Below are 17,109 nucleotides of genomic sequence, written 5' to 3' on the forward strand. Positions count from 1 at the left end.
CAATCTCGGGGATAGCACTGCCAGGCCTCAGGTCTGCACAGATGTAGTTAGGGATCTTCTGGAAGGGCTGGATGTTTTCAAATCTGCGGGCCCTGATGCCCTCCACCCATGGGTGTTGAGAGAGCTGGCGGGGGTCATTGCTGTGCCCTTGGCCTGGCTGTATGAGCGATCGTGGCCCATGGGCCAGGTGCCTGGAGATTGGAAACTAGGTAATGTGGTCCCCATTTATAAGAAAGGGAGAAAGGAGGACCCAGGAAACTAAAGGCCCAATAAGCCTCACATCGGTCTTGGGGAAAATCTTTGAAAAAATTATCAAGGAGCACATCTGTGAGGGGCCAGCAGGGGAGATTATGCCCAAGGGCAACCAGCATGGGTTCATCAAAGGCAGGTCCAGCTAGACCAACCTGATGGCCTTTTATGACCAGGTAACTAAATCCCTGGATGATGGTGTCGCCGTGGACGTAGTCTTTCTGGACTTTAAGAAGGCCTTTGACGCCGTCCGTCTCTCACCCGATTCTCATTAATAAATTGAGCGACTGTGGCATTGATGCTTGCACAGCTGGATGGGTCAAAAATTGGCTGATGGGGTGCACCCAGAGAGTGGTGGTGGACAGGTTGTACTCGACCTGGCGGGATGTGAGCAGTGGGGTCTCCCAGGGCTCGGCCCTGGGGCCTACACTGTTCAACATCTTCATCAGCGACTTGGACGAGGGAATGGAAAACACGTCATCCAAGTTTGCCGATGACATCGAGATGCAGGGAGAGGTAGGCATGCTCGAAGGGAGCGAGGGGCTGCAATTAGATTTAGACAGACTACAGAAGTGGGCGGATGGTAACAGGATGGGGTTCAATGTAGACAAATGCAGGGTGCTGCACCCGGGGAGAAGGAATCCACAGCACACAGACAGGCTGGGGAGCTCCCCCTTGAGAGCACAGAGGCGGAAAGGGATCTTCGAGTCATTACTGACTCCAGGATGAACATGAGCCACCAATGCCAGACCGCAGCCAGCAAGGCCAGCCAGACCTTGTCACGCACCCAAAGGTGCATCTCAAGCCGATCCAGGGAGGTGATCCTCCCCCTCTATGCAACACTGGTCAGGCTGCAGCTGGAGTATTGCGTCCAGTTCTGGGCGCCGCACTTTAAGAAGGATGTGGCCAGCCTGGAGAGGGGTCAGAGGAGGGCCACCCGCTTGGCTGGAGGGCAACAGGACAGGCCCTATGAGGAGAGGCTGAGGGACCTGAACCTGTTCAGCCTCAGCAAGTGGAGGCTGAGGGGGGATTTGGTGGCTGCCTAGAAACTTGTTAGGGGAGATCAGCAGCAAATAGGAAGGGCCCTATTCCCCCCAGCAGCACCTGGGGTGATGGGAACAATGGCCAGAAGCTGCTGGAGAATAGGATCAGATTAGAGCTAGGAGGCAAGATTTCACTGTTAGGGTGGCTAGGATCTGGAACCAACTTCCTAGGGCAGTGGTCCTCACTCCTACCTTAGGTGTTCGTCCAACCTCTTTCTGAATTTACCCGTCTGGGGTCGTGTGATCCCAGCATGTGCTCCGGTCAGTGGCAGGGGGTCAGACGAGACGATCTATTCAGGTCCCTTCTGACTCGAAATTACTATGAAACCAACTGCACACTTACACTGAACTTGGTTCTTTTGCACTTGACTACAAAGTTTAGTCACAGCACTTCCGTATAGTCAATTTCCTGTAAAGCAGTTTAACGCTGGCATTTCTTGCTGTAATTGAAACCTATGGTTTTAACACAATACTGTGTTGTTAAACTATGCAGGAGAAAAGGGGCATTCAATGACATAAACCACCTGCCTGTAAAGCTGCAGAGAGAAAAAGCCAGATGAGAATGTTGCCTCTTCAGCACTGTGAACTCACTAATGACAATGACCACTGAAATGTGTAAAGCTTTAATTAAAACTTCCCAAAAACTTCATGAGTCTCATGCCATGGACTGGTTTATCCTTGGTAAGGATTTGATTAGACTTTCAAAGAGGTGGGTGACAAGGAAGTAGGCAGACAAGGCTTCTTTACCAGTATAAAAGGCCATTCAACATCACAAACTACTTGATTTTTGGCAGGGAGACAGATCTCAAACTGCAGCATGAGGAGCTGCTGACTTCAGAAGCAAGAAGAGGCCAGCTCTGGCTTGAAGGCATCAAAGAAACAGATCACAGTGGTTTTTCTTTAAATGCATTTAGCCTCATCCAAATCCTGCTTCTCCAGTAAAACAGGTTTAGTGAAACGGGCGTCCAAGGGTATTTTCCTGCATGAAGCAGACACAATATGTAGGAAAGTGGGCAGGAACAACAGGTAATGGTCTGATGACTGCTGTGAACGGCAGTGCCGAATTTAGAGTTGACTTGTTTCCTTATCAATGCTTTTTAAAATCTATGACTCCTACCCTCCAGCCATGTGCTTTACCTTTGTAGTTTGAGTTCCAAGTAAGCATGTGTACAAGAGTCAGGATTGGGGCCTAAATTCATTGAGAGCTAATTTAAAACAGCTTGGTGAGGAACCAGAGACAGCAGTTTTTCAAGATTTAAGCAGAAAGTGACTAATCTGCTGAGTTTTGTCCCACATCAGGGGTGGGGGTTGTGAGGGGGAAGGATTTAAAAAGGATGCACATACAGTTGCAAAGCCTGCCCATTGTGGCTGGCGCATACTGAAGAAGCATTTTAATTTTTCAGACCTGACAAGGTCCCTTCAGCTGCTCCTAAAGGCCGGTTGCTAAACTCTTTCCATTTTAAAACAAGGAAACCTAATGAGGCAGCGAGCAAGACTCACCTTGAGCGAAGGTGGAAGAGCAAGGTCAGTTTACACATTAACAACATGTATCGTTCTCCGAACCCCTAACAGCACAATTTCAAAGACAGCAGAACCAGCTCGTTTAACACACACAGACCAAGTACGCTTCTGCACAAGTAGGCTGGTACCTAGTGGGTGAGTTTGTGCATTACGTTAAACAGCTGGCATTGGTACTAGTCATGGATGGTTATTAATGTTGGGTGTGATAAATTTTGGCCTATTCCTCTCCACTCTCACAGCTGGAACAGCTGTTTTACAACAGAATGTCTGTCAACAGAGGCTGTTATGATAGTACTGAAATGATAAGATACTGGTCTGCATTGCCTTCCTGGGAAACGTGATGTATAAGGGAAGATATCTTTTATCTGAATGCAAGGTTATTCTCCAACATTAGTGAGAGGGGGGGGCTAGTAGAAGTTTAACATCCAGCTGCTAATTCATGAACGTTTGTGTGCAAAAAGTTACAGGGTGGTTTTTCTTTACATTCACTCAAGTCACGTTTCAGCAGGCAGCGACATGCAAGTGTTAGATGTTGTGATAACACTGTTATAGGCTTCTGCTGTCTGTGCCCGTGACACTCTCGCCTCTCTTGAAATGCAGTACAAATATCAGACAGACTCCACGGACAGCTAGTCAAGAGCAGGAACACAGAACTGGAGTCCAAATACTATTAACCCAGTTCTCACTAAATGACAAATGTCCTAAGTGCCACAGCTATACAGCTTCATGCTGTGAAAATACAGCAGATGTGACATTCAGGTCTTGGCCTGGTAATATTTTATCTGGGCATCAAGAACATCCACAGCTGACTCCAGGGCTACTTCTGCATTGGCTTCAACAGGGACGGGAAAGTGAAATGAATGCAAGCTTGGGCTGACAAGGAGGAACCAGAACTAATAGACATTATTGCTTCTGTTTTAAAAGATGTGTCAAACACCTTTTCCCATTCAGACCATGTAAATATCCTTCAAAACTCTAAAAATGAGTTAATCATACCACTTACATCCTAATCAAATTGTATACACCCAGTTGTGGTGAGAGAAGTCTCTAGAGCGTGCACTGGCTTCGGAGGATTTCACAAGGAACTGAGTAATAGTATGCCTTGGTTTCAAAGACTTGCAGTCACACAGGTTGGACGCTTCTTCACCATTTGATATTAAATCCAGTGCTCATTTTCTCCACAGCATGGTACTCTGTATGCAGTATTTTCCCAGCCTTATTGGAGGCTGTGCCACCCAGCCACTGTTCATACAGTTCCTGTATGCTGCCATTTGCCTCTGGAGTCTCAGTCCTGACAGACTCATACGACTGCTCGACTTGCTGAAGTAACTCCTTGCTGGATTCGCCTTCAGCTCGGAGCTGACCGCCACCATTTAAACAGCCTGGGAGCAACCAGATGAGAAAATAAAAGCTGAAATCACTTCCAAACCCAGTAGTCAAAGCTTACCCAAGAGCAATTAAAGCCCAATGATGCAAACACGATACAGCTGAGAGCAGCAATGTAAGGCCTCCCACAAGAAAACCTTACTTCATTGATTAGCTTTCACCCCTCAATGATCTGATCCTACAGCAAGGTGGACGCTGCACCTCTAGTGGTCAGGCAGGGCTGAATCCTAGTGCAGCAAAGCATGAAGGAGTTATAAGGTGGACAATAGTGCATGGTGGGGAAAGAGACTGTTCTAAACCTTCTTGTTCTACATTGAGAGAGTAGGGAGGGAGCAGGAACCTGTGGCTCTTATTTCGAGCCCGGAAAGCAAACAAACTGAAAAAGAGACTGCCATGTTGTTAATTAAAACACTGGAGGTGATGAATGCCTACACTAAACAGCAGTGAGAGGCAGTGGGAGAAGCCTTGAGACTGCTCTGGTTCCAGGCTTACTGCTCCTGGTCAGCTGCGTGCTATCTAGGTGGTATCCTGCAACCAGCTGCTCAGTGTTGGACAGCTTACTCCTCTCGGGGATGGGCTGCGATCCAGGGGAGGTAAAGAATGGATGCTCAGAACCGCTGCCTGCTCTGGACTTCTCATAGATGGGTAGATGAAGGCTGAATCCAGCACTCTGAACCCAAAGGATAAGGTGGCAACTCCTAACACCAGAAAGGTAAGAGACTGCTATGCAAAGCTGTTTAATACTTTTCTAAACGTTGATTCTTCTAATCGTCTGCAGGCCTGTAGAGGGCATGGTATAAAAGACCTAGGAGGTTGCATGTTGTGAAGATGGAGGAAGGTAAATGACTGATACTCCTAGAAAGAAGAGAAATCAGGTTCTCATGTCCCTAGAAGTTGTTGCCTTTTTTTAAGCTATGCCCATGACTCACTTTTGCCCAATGTAGGAGGTAACATAGCACGAGTTCTATCGAGTGCCCAAAGGTTTACAAAGCTGGGAGGCTTTTTTGAGTACTGCACCAAGTGCTGACATACAGGTTCAATCATGACTCCAAAGTAACTTGCAAAGAACTGTTGACTGCTAGCCTCCAAAAATACATCTGACAGCCTCACTAACTACCTCTAATCACCATACCCCTGACAGACATTCAAGCTCCTGTCCAGCTCTCCGTTTCAGATAACCTCCAAAGTCTCGTACAGTAAACTTCAAAGCCAGCCACTTAATCCCTGGGTAGCCTTACCTGACGGGCAAGCCATGACTTCAACATAATGGTACGGCGACTTTCCTCGCTTCAGCTTTTGCACTAAATTCTGTATGTTCCGAAACCCATAAGCCAAAGCAAACTGTAGCAGAACCACGCCATCCTTCTCCAGTGTCACCTCCTGGAAATCCTTGTTTCTGGGAAACAGAAGCAGACAACATCTATTGTCCAAACTGGTTCTCCACTTTGCTCCTGATAAAAACACTGTGCTGCAACTTCAGTGCTAATACACTTCCAAATGAAGAAGCACCTTTTTTTAAGCAAGGGGGTAACATGGTGAGAGAGCTAACCTCCAAAAATCCTGCTGAACTGGAAGTCCCAGCTCTGCCTCCAAGCTAAAAGGAAGCATGTTTAAGCTTGAAGATAATGTTTTCTGGTCTATATAACACAGATGGCACTTGAGGCATATAGCTTATCAGTGTCTCTGCATTAATTGTTCTGCTGTTCAGAACTGAGACCCAGAGCCACAACGGGGCATTCTGGTATCCTGACTTTCCTCCCCACTTATGCACTTGTGTTCAAGCTCTGAACTCTATCCAGCCTCCTTCCTGTCAAGTGCATAGGCCTACTGAACTCCTCGGCTCAGGCCAGCTTGGGCTATCTGACTGGGGAGCATCACACACTGCAAATAACACTTAGGAGATCTCAGTCATCTTAGCATCCCTGGGTAGCGGATGCTCTCACCTGCATGACTGTATGGCTGAGTTAGCAAAGACCCTGAGCGAAGAAGCTTTTATGTGAACATTATGGGCTTTCCTGGCTACCCTCAGCCAGCAGGCAAAACAGTGAGGCTGTTTTAAGAAAGAACTATAAGTTGCAGGTAATTCCACCGTACAAAAATGGATATTGAAGAGCTCAGGTCCTCCAATAATAGATGGAAAAAATGCCCACAGCAAGGGAATGAGTTGAGTGTTTTCATTATATGTGTATTTCAAGGTGGTTGAGGATTGCTTCCGCTCTGGGGCATTCCACTGAGCTAGAAAATGATGTTAAATCAATTTGGCTATGCACCATTATAAAACCATAAACAGGGCACATTTAACAGAGGTTAGCAAAAGTTTCACTTAGATACAGGCATTGAAAAAGGCTTACTTGCCTTGCCGGTGATCTTCCTAGCAACTGGGGGGCCAAAAACCCAGAAAGAGAACCCAGATGACACCCACTTGTCTAAGCCAGCTGCTGCCAACACTGGTGCTAGTGCTAGTGCACCTGCTTTTTAGCGGGTCAGATAAGTGAAAGAGCTCGTTTCCAAGAGTTTTGTCATCCAAATTGTTCCCAGTCTCAGGCTGCAGCGGACTTGAGAGCATTGACAGAGCTAAATTAAAGCATGTGGGTGGTGGGGAAAGGGTGAGGAAGTCACAGAGGGAAACGGCTGCACAGACTGGCAGCTGATTTATGGCTGAATTATGTGTGGGAGTAAGCAGCCAATTCCCAGAGCTTGATGCAAAATGTTTAACGTTGGATAAAGACCTGTTTGGGCAGTGGTGGGATAAAAGCATAAACAGAACTGCACTGAGATACTGCTCTGTGGGTAGCAGCTTTGACTCCTTACTTTAAAGGCTTATACTGCACTTCAGCTACTTCAATCCCAAAGAGGTCCTTGGCTGCATATCTGTAGATGTGCTCCAGGTAGCCGCCGGACCCGCCTCCAGAATGGCCAAGCAGCTCCTCTTCTGCTGTGCTGCTAAACCTAGGGGACAGGGAGGGTAAAGAAGGTAACTTCATGGCTTCATTTAATACAGTAGCTGGTGCAAAGCCCATTGTGGCTATGTGGCAGTTTGGTGCGGCTGACTGAGTACTAGTAATAGTCATGACATGCTAACCTTGTCTCCCCCTGCATCTCCCCACATGTGCCTTCAGACAAGTATTGTATGTAACAAGGACCTGCAGATTTCAGAAATGATGGTGCACGGCCAGCTGCTTGTTCAGGCCCTTCAAATCCTTCCCCCCTCAGACAGCACAAAATATTGACTATTTATAATTCATGGGCCACATGAATTTAACCACACATGGGTCAGTACAGGCCTGACCCCAAATCCTCCACAGATGCAACCACTTTGTCTCAGATGTTAGGACCTATTCCAAAAAACACTTGTGTTGGGAAAGTCTGGGACAGCTGAAAAGCATAGAAAGGAGAGATTTCAGCCATCAATTCTGGCCACTTGGTTCTCCCCTTCCTAACCGAACAACTTCTAGGAAGTCAAGGAGTGAAAGAAATGAGCCCAAGTCACTTGACCTTTACTTTAGGCTCTTCCAAAAGCTTGCAAGCTAAAGGGCAACACTTGCACACGGTCTTAACTGGATCAAGGAAAATGCTGCAATTCAGTCACCCCATAGTTTCATCCTGATGATCTGCTGCAATACAACTGGTCATTCAGCTGTTCCTTCTGGAGAAGAGCTCCCAAAATGTAAGCCACAACAATGGCTTTTGTTATAAGATGATAATCAGCTGTTTATAACCTTCCTGAACAATGTGACATTGGCTTTCTGTCGCTCACAGCTGCTTGATTTCAGGTCAAATCTAAGATGTCTTCTGCAGATAAAAAAAATCTCAGTTCTAAAAGCACTGCACAAGACAACCTTGCACCCCGTAATCATCTTTGGAGCCTATTTTTAACTCGGTTCTTGTTTACAGGAACTGAGATTCATTAATAAGTGCTTCAGTGTGTCTGGCCTCACGTACTGCTGCTCTCTGAAAAGGAGTTTGCCAGTAAGCCGCAGCCCCGGGCTAATGCAAACGGTTCCACCAGCAAAGCCGTAGGATGTTTGGCATTTGAACCTCATTCCTGCTGCCAAATTTAATAACCTCTTAATGGCCTCTTCCACGTGTTGAGGGATAAAGTGGAATAACAGCCATTTGACTGCTTACATGAATCCTCCCAGGTTTATGGAATACGTGCGGTTTGTGACCAGGTCATTTATCGAGTAGGTTAAGGCTAGCAAAAGGTTACAGAGAAGCATTATTGCCACAAGCATGAGGCGCAGCATGCCATTCTGATAGCTTAGCCAAAGACTTTATCGAAACGCTGGACATCTGGTTCCACTTCCTAACCGACACTTCCATCCCACCACTGCATTTTCAAACGCTTCAGAATCCCTTTAGGACTTTCCAGTAAGTCTTTAGCAGAGAGACAGAAGCAAATGAAATTTAAATGGCCCAGCTACATAGCAGATTTTTCCATGTATACCTGTTGAATTCCTTAAGGTGGCGATTAATAAGAATGACTGTGTCTCCCCTTGGGTTTTTGTTTTAAATGGAAAAAAAAAATGTGGTTGGAAGTGGCTACTTTTTCCATTTATTGCTTCAGAGTTTATGTGGTGTTTTTATGATCAAGCAGACCCTGTGCAAGTATACTGCCCCATCCCCAAGGTTTCCTATAAAGCCCTGCCAAACATACAGAGCCTAGCCAGACCAACCAGTCCAAAGTGGGATTCTGCTGAATAGAAACTGCTAGGAGTGCTGGGACTTATTATCTTGGCTCTTGTCTATGCAAGGCTTAGGAAAAACCAAGCACAATTTCACTTACAATCTGGACTGAGATAAGGGCTCCAATCCTGTAGGTGAAAGTAGACTGATGGAGCTGCATGGAGTCCCAAAGAAATTTGAGCGGGTGCAGTAGTCTGTACATGTGCCATTAGCTGCAGGGCTGGGGCTTTCAATACCACTCTTGAGGACATGAAGTATTTGTGCACTGGCCACTTAGGTCACATACATCCACCGTCTTCTCTAAACACTCCTCAACTTCACTGGGTTTGTTAGGCACATGCTGTTTCTTTCTTACAAGCCATTTTCTACATGCTGATAAAGATGGGTCCTTTCAATTTCATGTTTAACATGGTATGCTGCAGCTGATGTCAATTTAAGCACATGAAATATGATTTCTAAATCCTCTAGTCTGTATGTGGTTGACATAGAGCCTGCAGGGTCAGTTTTCAGTTAATGCAATTAAAATCTCATCTGCATTGCACATGTTTAAGATGGCACGCTTTACTGAATAAAAGAACTCCCATGGAGTAGCTAAAGTGATCTAGATATATCCTCATTTGAGCTTTAGCAATGGAATATATACAATACTCTGCACGCTGGAGAACACACATGAACTAAGGATAGCAGAGCAGTAGGCTTCTGCATCCCATCAAATTACAGTCTCCATCATTCTACAGCAGGGGTGGCACCTGCAGTCTGTGTGGGGCAGGGACAAGCAACACAGCAGCAGATGGAGCAGGGTGCAGAAACCAGAGCAGCAGATCAGACAGGGAAGCGGACTGTAGTGGTAGCAGCAAGGGTGTGTGGGGCAAATTTGTGGCATGCCTGCCAAGAAGGTTGGCCCCCACTGGACTAGAGTATTTACTTTCCCCCTCCAATTGCTTATTAGCTTCCAAGCTTGTGGTAGCTTTTTTTGAGACATTTCAGCAGATAGCGTGTGAGTGTTCGGTATCCAATTATCAAAGACTACCATGTTATCCAGGCTCTTAGGAACTAGTATATTCTAAATCAGTGAATTCACCCAGTCCTGCTGATTTAGGGCAAACTTACTGCTTGGGTTATGCAAAGCCTGCAACACCTAGTGACTTCATATTCATTGAACTCCTTTTGCAGATCTCCAAATGGCTTGAGGTGTAATCGCACTTGAATTCAAAACCCAGTAGATGTGAAAGAGAGATTTGGAGTAGAACTTAAGATGCAAAAATCTGTAACCACTGTATTGCAAAACTGTTTCAGGAAAGGGGAATTCTGCTGCTGTGCTTAAATGAGAGATCACTAAAGGTGTTAGCAAGGTTATTTGTTCTTACATAGTATCCAAAGGAGCAGCACTCACATCTGACAGGGAGACCCCTTCTTGTTCCATCAACTTCAGCACTTCTCCTAGAACACAACCATAGATATAAGTGATCAATTTCTTCTCCAGCCTCCTTCCCATGCCCCGAACAGAAGAAAGTGTTCATGGGCACAAAACCTGTATTCATAATGGTGCCCGCCCTTAGGACAAGTTTTTCACAGCCTAACTTCTTTCTGCGGCACAGCAAAGGGTGTGCTGAAAGAAGCCACCTGAGCCTAGAGAGCTCAGAGGTGAGCATAATGTAATCCTCTCTAACAAAGTTTCACTGTTCCTAAGCTATGGTCAAGTCTAGCTGCAGATGTGCTCCTAAAAACAGGTCACAGGCCACAAGGGCATCTTTACAAAGCGCTGTGTCCCGTGTGCAGTAGTGGAAGGAGAGTCAGCTGGAGCATCTCTGGTTCTGCTTACCCGTCGTAATTACACAGTCTACCTCCCGAGTTTGATGCTGTTGGTTGAAAAAGTCTGGCCTTGAAGCCTCTAGTTTTTTGTCGTAACAGGGCATCACTGTCACGTGATAGATCTGGTCAGGGGTTAAATGCTGCAAAAAACCCAAGAAGATTGGTTAGTTTCACTGATTTTAAACACAGTGGAAGAGAGAACTGCAAAGGCACAAATGAGAATGAAGCCATTTAACTGCAACTTTACCTTTGGAAATCCTCTCCTTCTAAAAAACAGATTTAATATCTTTCTGTCCCTACCCAACTGCACAGGAGAAACAGAATCACCACCCGTAGCACGCTTCAATAATACCTTTTCCTGTTTTCTCTACTGAAGCAGATGCTCCTGGCAGGCTCAGGCAGTCGGGAGTCCCTAATTACATGCTTAGTCAGAAGATAAGCTTCCTATACACCGTTACAGCCCAGACTGAAAACAAGAACTTATGTTCTGCAAACAGCACCTCCAGCAAACAAACTGAAGGCAGACACCGCATTAAAGTTCACCACCATCCAAGAACCAAGCAGAGGTCAAGGAAACAAGTTTTGAATTTGAGCCACTGTTTCAGTATCTCTTGCCAAATACCTTGAGTCACTGCCAACTTCTAACAAGTACACAGATCTCCAAGCTTATTTAACACACATGTTAAAACCGTGCTTCCTAATGGATAATGAATGAAGGCATCAGCAATATTTTAAGTTTCTTAGTAGACTCAATTCTTGGCTATTAGCATGACACCAGTCTTTAGGCATCAGAATGACACTTGGGAGGAAACGCAGAGGGTTTAAAATATAGAATCGAATTAAATCAAACTGAAATAGAAACATTAAGCTTGGAAAAAGCAAGTAATTTTTAGACAAAGTATGATCTGCATGAATGCAAACTCAAGGTCTGGCTTAGGCACGATCATAGCAGTTTTCTTTTAAATTACTTAAATTCTATCAAAATGCATTGGTAAAGCAAACGGGATGGTAAGAAGGGCTACAGAAAATCCCATTTTACAGTTGTTAAATAACGTGCAGACATTTCAAGCGGCCTTTGGGCACCAAGCTTGAAACTGCTACTGATCAGCACTTGCTGGAAGCAGAAAGAAGGTGGAGAGACGGTCACTCTCTAAGAGCAGGCAGAAGTAGGGAGGTGGATGTGGAGGTAAAATGCTTGAAGCAGTATGGTGACAGGATCTCACCTTCAATGCTTTCACACCATTTACAGATCTTCACAAATACAAGTGGAGACTACTGTCAGCTGCCTTGCTACCACTCCAACATTTTCACATCAGAAAAATCAGTCATTTTAGAAGCAACTTAAAATCTAACTTCTGCAGCTTCATGCCAATTATGGTCAACACCAAACTTTACCTGCTGTTCTGCAAAATAGCCTTTGATTAAAGAGCCCATGACCTGCTGTGGAGACTTGGTTGTACTAATATAAGGAATAATGAAGCTTCCATGGGTTTTCTCAGCATAGCAGATCCAACCTGAGAAGAGAAAGGAAGCATATTGATTCACTGCTATGACTTTTAAATCATGTTATCATTTAATAATAATCATTTTCAGTCTCTTCTGCATACAGAATGTGTAGGCTCTTAATAAAGAGCTTGGGACAAGACTAGTTTCTCAAAGTAACTTGCTCACTTGAAGTTCTAGATCAGGTCTTTTAATTAATCTAATTATTCAAGAACAAGAATATTTCTTTATAAAACTATTAAAGAACTTTTATAATAGACTCTTTCATAGGAGTGCCTATTTTAAGTTGAACGGACTGCTAAAAGAATCTCAAATAAATAACTGCATGCCACTAAAAGCCATTTTGTTCTCACTTACATGTGGTTTTAGCCAGATGAACATTTTCAGCAGTATACTGCTGCTTTTCTTTACTGATAGTTTGTCCCAGGATTTCACCACTTATCTACCTATAGTTTATGTACATTTTAAACGTACCTGGGCAGGCAGAGGCCAACATAGGCAAAGCCCTTTTGTCTTCAGTTTGCCTTCGAAAACGTTTCACAAACTCTCGCTGGCTCTCTAGGAGGCTGAAGTTTCTAGAGAAAGTTGTATCAAACACATAGTGCACACCTACATAATACAGGGATTGGAATTAAACACACAGCCAAACACCACAAGCTACAATAAAAACCCCAACTCAATTAGGTTACATCTTTGTATACGTCCTTTGTTATTTATGAAATGTTGTAACTAGAAACAGATACGTTTCCAGCAAATAAGCAGAATAAACTTGCATTAAAAATGATCTGACGAGTGGAAATGATCTAGGTTCCTTCCCTGCCTGCTGAGTTATGATGCCTTAAAGTTATAGGAGATTGTGAATTTCCATTATTACTATTTTTGAAACAGATGACCGAAGGCTTATTCATGCAGCTCTAATACAGACTAACAGAATTTGCACCTAAAATATGCTCAGAAGATACGCTTCAGAATTTCCACCTGTGATTTGGACTGTAATGTGCTCACCAAGGTTTTTTAAGAAAGCCGTCAGTTTCTTTGCTGTTTCTAGAGGATTCATCTTAAATCTCACAGCTAACGATGCCCTGGACTGTGGTGAAACAGAAATTACAATCAGCTTCTGTTCACTCGGAGCTGCTGTCTGAAAAACAAGAGATAAAACATTAACGTTCCCTGGACAGTTATACTGCAGAGTAACTGGTATCTGTTAGCATGTCAGTGTTTTTTAAGATGCTTCTCCATGGTCTGAGTGTGTTCTGGTTAAGGTTTTTTTCTGGTGATGAGATGGTTACACTCACTATAAGCTATGCTTTAAATTTTTACATCCAGGGATCACAAGTTTTAAATATTAAGTCTTTTATAAATCTACACCAAATTTCTTAATGGATGCAATAGATTGATGTATTGTACTGAGAGAAGAAATACTACAATTAGTTCTGGTTCTTACAGAACTTACAACTTCAGATTCTACTATTTTCACATCAGCTTCTCAAACATGGTGTTATTTTCAAATCCTTCAGTCTATCCTGCTGTTGAGTGAACTGCATAGTTCATTTACCTTATTAAAACTTAATGCTTTGTAGAGTTCTTCATGGCTTTGCTGAGTGATTAACACACTTTCTGCTGAGGTGATGCAGCCACTACATGCTAGACAGTCATTCAGGGTAATTTTAGCCTTTTCAAGCTTTTTTGTTCCTCCATCCTAGAAAGAAAAAGTTTAGATCCAGTCCCAGCCATAAAAAAAACCAAACACTAGTTGCTTGCAACTTCTATAGCTTTAAACATAAAAGATGTTGCCTCTTTTCATCTCTATACACTGTATGCAAATATGCATTAGTGGAATCTCTGCATTTTAGTGCCATGATGAAGATAGGTTAGAGAAATGTCAGTGAGGACATGGATCACATCAAATCCGCTATTTTGGACTCAGGATATCACTCGCTCACTAACTTTAATGTTAGTTGTTCTTACATTAACAGAACTGCAAAAAGTGGTGTATTTCACTATTTCAGAGCTCAGATGACGCAATGTTTACAGCTGTAGATTCTGATTACAAAACTGGGACAGTAAAAGTGATGGTCTCCCATCTCACTATATAATTCTAGAAGAAAGATACATTTTTCAATATGAAAAGTACCCAAGAGGGTTGGCCACAAAGCTAACTGTTTATTGTCATGTCTTCACTGTTCCCCCAATCTGAGATGCTTAGTAGTTGTAAACCTATTAAATACACAACAAGGCAATTTCTAACTCTTTTACACAAGTGGGAAGATGCTACCTGATTGATCTGAAAGTAGCTCCCGTCATCTTCAATTTGGATCTTAGCTGCTGCTTTTCCAGGTTTCTTTTCAACTTTTATTGGCTTTACACATTCCTGAAACAGAACTAAAACTAAAATATGGAAGAGGCAAGAGAGGAAAAGACTAATTGCAACTTGGCAGAATTAGCAAACAATCCTACAATTTCTGTAGTTATCAAGGAGATGAGCAAAAGAAGGTTACAAAAGTACATACCCCATTTTTACAGAAGGAACACTTTTCCAACATCATGCCAAAACCAGTACGGTTTTGCTGTCCCTATTAAACACGCAGCTGTGTTTAAAGAAGTCTTGCTCCAAACAGATGCTTGTCTGCAAAGTCCTGTTTTCTCTAAACTCTCTAAGGGTGATCGTGCATGCTTCATGTGAATATTAGCAGATGGAGGCGTGGTCATTACAGTCAACAAGCGGCTACTGCCAGTGAGATTTCATTTGATAGAAGGAAATCTGATGACTTTATATCCCTTGTTCCCAGCTCACTCTGTTCAAGTTCATCAACTGAAGTTTTGAGGGTGTTTTTATACTTAAAACTTTTTATTGTTTATGCAACCAGTTCCCTTCTCTACATCTGCCCAGCACCATACCTAGAACTCAACCACAGCTTAAACCATCCTTGCCCTGGCCGAATGCTCAAGCATGTTTCCATCATGACGGCATTCTTGCTTGTACAGTTTTATTAAGTCTTTGCTCTGAATTTGGGGAGGTTCACAGAAAGCTCTCCCTGAAGAGGACCAATTCATGCTGGTGCTCAATGAATCAAAAAACACCAACACGGATTTGCTATTTTAATAGGGTAAGAAAAGCCATACCCAATTCACTGTGTGGGTGGGAAACATCACTGGAAAACTCAAGTGCTGCAACAAGTGATGATGACGACACCATTTACGCTACAAACCTCTGACCTCAATCCTCCCCCTTTGTGCTGCTTTGTTGGCTATTCCCTCTCCTCAATGTCACTTTTCTATTTGTGGCGACAATTACATCTCTCACTTCCCTGCCTTCTTCCCTCCTCTTAATCCCTCCACACTGTAACTACTGTATGTAGCATCCTTTCTCCCCTTCTATTTCAGCTCTCTTTTTAATCTCTTCTGCTATACATGGAAGTTGTGTAGCTTAGTGCCTGATGCCTTCCTAAGGGCAGAAACACTTAGAGGAATCAAAGGGGTTTTAAAAGACAGCTGGAATCCACTCACAGCAAGAATTTATTAACACATCTTCCACCTGTCCTAGGCACTCAAAGGAAGCTTTTTCAATGCAATGATTTTTCCCTGTAGCATGACGTTACTGTGCAGTTAGGGGGGAAAAAAAAAGTTTTTTTGCTTTTTCCTGGCAGTGCTGGAGAAAGGCAATTAGAGCACGTTAGCAGCCAAGGCTGCAGCAAAGTTGGCAGTGCTTAGAGACATAAGCAAAGGGACATTTACATGACAAGATACAGGCAGTTCTTCACAGAAGAAAACTCATTTCAAAGCATAGCCCCTGATTTGCAGAAGTTTAGGGCTGGAAAGGACCTTGTGAAATCGTCGGGTTCAGCCCCCTGCTCTGGCCAGGAAAGACTGCAGGGGTCAAATAACCCCAGTGGGGTGTGCGTCTAGGCTCCTTTTGAAGATCTCCAGGGTTGATGCTTGCACCACCCCGGCTGGGAGTGTATTCCAGTCCGATCACACGAATCATGAAGATATTTTCCTTTATATCCAGTTTGAAACCTCCTTCTAGGAGTTCATGACCATTGCTCCTGGTTTTCCCCTGGGGCATTTTGATGAACAGTTGCTCACCGAGCCTCTGATACTCTCCCCGGATATATATGCAAGCTGCCACAAATTCCCCCCAAAGTCTTCGCCTTTATAGGCTGAACAGTCCCGTATCTGTCAGCCTTTCCTCATATGGCTTGCTCTTTTCTGGACTCTCTCCAGCTTCTTGTTGAAGTGCAGCACTCCGAACTGGATGTGGGGCTCCAGCTGCGGTCTCACCGAGGCCGAGCGGAGTGGGAAAATCGCCTCCATGGTTTTGCTTGAGATGTATGATGAGGCCGGGCACTTTAACCACCCGCACTTCTCAAATCATGTCTTGCTGGCTGAAGCCGGCTGTCACTTATGAAAGCTCTGGCCTCTCTGAATCAGTTGGTCTCTAAGGTGCTGCCCTGTCAAAGCCGCTGGAAAGCAACCCCCCTCTCCCCCCGTAGCTGCGGTTTTCAACTGGGGGTGCATGAGATGCCGGTCAGGGGCCATGTGGTTCGGGGAGCAAGCGCCAGCGCAGGACTCGCAGGGTAAGCCCACGCTTGGTCTGGCACCACGGGCTCCTTTCAGACCCGTCGCAGGCCCGGCCGGAGAGCGGACCTGGCCTCTCTTGGGGAACGCCACAAGCGGCAGACGCCTCGAGGTCGGCGGGGCAGGGTCCGGCGCGGCCAAACAGCGCAGACCTGGCCTGGGGGGCAGGGAATGAGGAGCGGGGCCAAGCACGGGCCCCCCACACTACCCCTCCCCCCTCTTGCCCCTCCCTCAGGCATTGCCCCTCCCCCAGGCCTTATCTCCATCCAAAGCCCACTCACACTGCCCCTCCCTCAGGCATTGCCCCCCAGGCATTACCTCCATCCAACGC

The 17,109-nt window shown here is 44.8% G+C and overlaps 1 protein-coding gene across 1 annotated transcript in view; it reads right to left on the bottom strand.

Annotated features, from left to right (window-relative positions):
- Positions 1-1,619: 1,619 nt before the first annotated feature.
- Positions 1,620-17,109, bottom strand: part of NARFL (nuclear prelamin A recognition factor like) — a 15,753-nt gene continuing 263 nt past the window's right edge. The window contains exons 2-11 of the mRNA XM_019541886.1: positions 14,476-14,571; positions 13,756-13,899; positions 13,206-13,338; positions 12,675-12,809; positions 12,093-12,211; positions 10,708-10,837; positions 10,253-10,325; positions 7,011-7,148; positions 5,438-5,595; positions 1,620-4,195 (exon numbers count right to left, since the gene is read on the bottom strand). Of these exons, the coding sequence (XP_019397431.1) occupies positions 3,957-4,195; positions 5,438-5,595; positions 7,011-7,148; positions 10,253-10,325; positions 10,708-10,837; positions 12,093-12,211; positions 12,675-12,809; positions 13,206-13,338; positions 13,756-13,899; positions 14,476-14,571 (1,365 nt within the window). The 3' untranslated portion in view covers positions 1,620-3,956. The remainder of the gene's footprint in view (positions 4,196-5,437; positions 5,596-7,010; positions 7,149-10,252; positions 10,326-10,707; positions 10,838-12,092; positions 12,212-12,674; positions 12,810-13,205; positions 13,339-13,755; positions 13,900-14,475; positions 14,572-17,109) is intronic.

This window comes from Crocodylus porosus, unplaced genomic scaffold, assembly GCF_001723895.1.
Source record: "Crocodylus porosus isolate Cpor-Errol unplaced genomic scaffold, CroPor_comp1, whole genome shotgun sequence".
In the NCBI taxonomy this organism is placed as follows: Eukaryota; Metazoa; Chordata; order Crocodylia; family Crocodylidae; genus Crocodylus; species Crocodylus porosus.